The sequence below is a fragment of the Malania oleifera genome, chromosome 10, assembly GCF_029873635.1.
Source record: "Malania oleifera isolate guangnan ecotype guangnan chromosome 10, ASM2987363v1, whole genome shotgun sequence".
Lineage (NCBI taxonomy): Eukaryota > Viridiplantae > Streptophyta > Magnoliopsida > Santalales > Ximeniaceae > Malania > Malania oleifera.
In genome coordinates this window covers 95,414,702-95,416,821 of record NC_080426.1, presented here as the reverse complement: position 1 = coordinate 95,416,821, position 2,120 = coordinate 95,414,702, and the positions used below count along the sequence as shown (strand labels likewise).

At 41.0% G+C, this 2,120-nt stretch overlaps 1 protein-coding gene across 1 annotated transcript; it reads right to left on the bottom strand.

Moving 5' to 3' along the window:
• Positions 1–677: 677 nt before the first annotated feature.
• LOC131166789 (uncharacterized) lies at positions 678–1,847 on the bottom strand. Its single transcript, XM_058125359.1, has 3 exons — positions 1,465–1,847; positions 1,188–1,371; positions 678–764 (listed from the first exon to the last, which is right to left on the bottom strand). Exons 1-3 carry the CDS (start codon positions 1,845–1,847, stop codon positions 678–680), a joined length of 654 nt encoding a protein of 217 aa, XP_057981342.1.
• Between the last annotated feature and the right edge of the window lie 273 nt (positions 1,848–2,120).

Below are 2,120 nucleotides of genomic sequence, written 5' to 3'. Positions count from 1 at the left end.
AATGAAAAGGGATTTTGGTTAAACTCTAGGTGCCCTAACGTCAGTCTATGGCCTTTGATTCCCTATGATTATTTTATAGTCATCTACGCATTCAAATATACCATTCAGATGCATGCATTATTACAGACCAAAGATAAAAATTAAATGCAATATAAATACAATAAATGTCTTCTTCTTCTTTTGCTCTTCAAGTCTTCATGGAATATGCTAGATGATGTGTTCTTTGAGTTTTGTCTGGCTTCCATCTTCCTCTTTTGTGTGTGCATTTCGAATTATGAACCTGTTCAAAATACTAGACACACACATGAGACACTTGTGTTTGTTAACATCAAAATAGAGATTGGACTCAAAAAGCCAACAAATCTTACTTATTTAACAAAAGTGGGGGGAGGAAGTTTGAAAATTAGCTCTACCTTAACCCTATCTACTTCAATCCCCTTAGAGGAAACAATTTTTCCCAACACCATTCCCTCTTGAACCATAAAATGGCTTTTCTCACAGCTTAACACTAGGTTTGTGTCCACACATCTCTCAAGGACTTTCGATAGGTTTTCCAAGCATGCATCAAAGGAGGATCCGAACACAAAAAAATCATCCATGAACATCTCAAGGAAATTTTCAACCATGTCGGAAAAGATCGCTAGCATGCACCTTTGAAAGGTTGCGGGTGCATTGTATTACTCGGAAGGCATCCTCCTATAGGCAAAGGTCCCGAATGGGCAAGTGAAAATGGTCTTCTCCTGATCATCCAGGTGAACTGCAACCTGATTATACCCAGAATACCCATCCAAAAAGCAATAAAAATTTTGACTTGCTAGCCTCTTTAGGATTTGATCAATGAATGGTAATGGAAAGTTGTCCTTACGGGTGAGGTTATTAAGTTTCCGATAATCAATGCATACTCACCACCCACTAGTAACACGAGTGGGGATGCCTTCACCCTTATCATTTTTAATGATTGTGATTCCCAATTTTTGGGAACCACTTGCGTATAGCTCACAAACTCACTATCAGAAATAGGAAATATTATCCCAGCATCTAGGAGTTTGACCACTTCCTTCAATACCACCTCCTTCATATTGGGGTTTAACCTCTGCTGCATCTTATGAATAGGTTTCGCATTCTTCTCAAGGTGAATTCGACGCATACAAATGGATGGATCTATACCCCTAAGGTCCACCACTAACCACCCTATGACTCATATATTTTTCTAGGACATGAATGAGCTGAGACTCTTGCGAACTAGTCGAGCTAGATGAGTTATTAACAGGTAGAGTCTCGTGGGGGCCTAAAAAGACATACTTAAGAGAAGCCAGCAAGGGCTTCAACTCAAGTGAAGGTGGGGCCTCAATGGAAGGATGTGCTGGAACACTAGAAAAGGTAAAGAGATTTTAGAACTTAGCTTTCTAGGGTCATTTCTCTAGGTTAGAGGCCAATTGACAAATAGCAGAAATATGTGCACACGGGTCCTCTAAACCTAAGATAGGAGGCCGATCAAATTGAAGGTTAGCCTCAAAGGAGTCTCTTAAAAGAGTCGAAGGGACAACTTCCTCAACACCATCATCGATCATGTCCATATATTTGCATTGGATATCAAAAGATGGGTGCTGGGAGGTGCGGAACACATTCAGCTGGAGCTGCATGTTGCCAAAGGATATATCCATAATGCCGGTCCTACATTGGATGCATGCATTAGTTGTGGCTAAGAATGGCTGACCCAGGAGGACAGGGATTTGTTTCTTAGCCGGGTTGGTAGGTTTCATATCAATGACAACAAAGTCAATTGGGTAATAGAACGTATCAACCTTTACTAGGATATCCTCAATAACCCCCCGGGGTCTCTTCATGGATCGATTTGTGAAACTTAAGGTGACCGGGGTGGGCTTCAGCTTTCCTAGACCAAATTGCCGGTAGACTAAGTAAAGGAGTAGATTCACACTTGCCCCTAAATCTAAAAGAGCCTTATCGATAGTGTGATTGTCGATCACACATGAAATAGTGGCAGCGCCAGGGTCTTTAAGTTTGGGGGGAGTAGAACCTAAAATAATTGAGCTCACATGCTCGATCAATCTAACTCTTTTGTTCAAGTGAACCTTAGTTTGCGCTTTTAGGTGCACAAG

Coding starts and splice junctions, on each gene's coding strand:
- LOC131166789 (XM_058125359.1), bottom strand. CDS start 1,847: ATGAAGAGACCCCGGGGGGTTATTGAGGATATCCTAGTAAAGGTTGAT. Junction 1,372..1,464: donor ATCTTAGGTTTAGAGGACCC/GTGTGCACATAT, acceptor TACCTTTTCTAG/TGTTCCAGCACATCCTTCCA. Junction 765..1,187: donor AATATATGAGTCATAGGGTG/GTTAGTGGTGGA, acceptor GGGTATAATCAG/GTTGCAGTTCACCTGGATGA.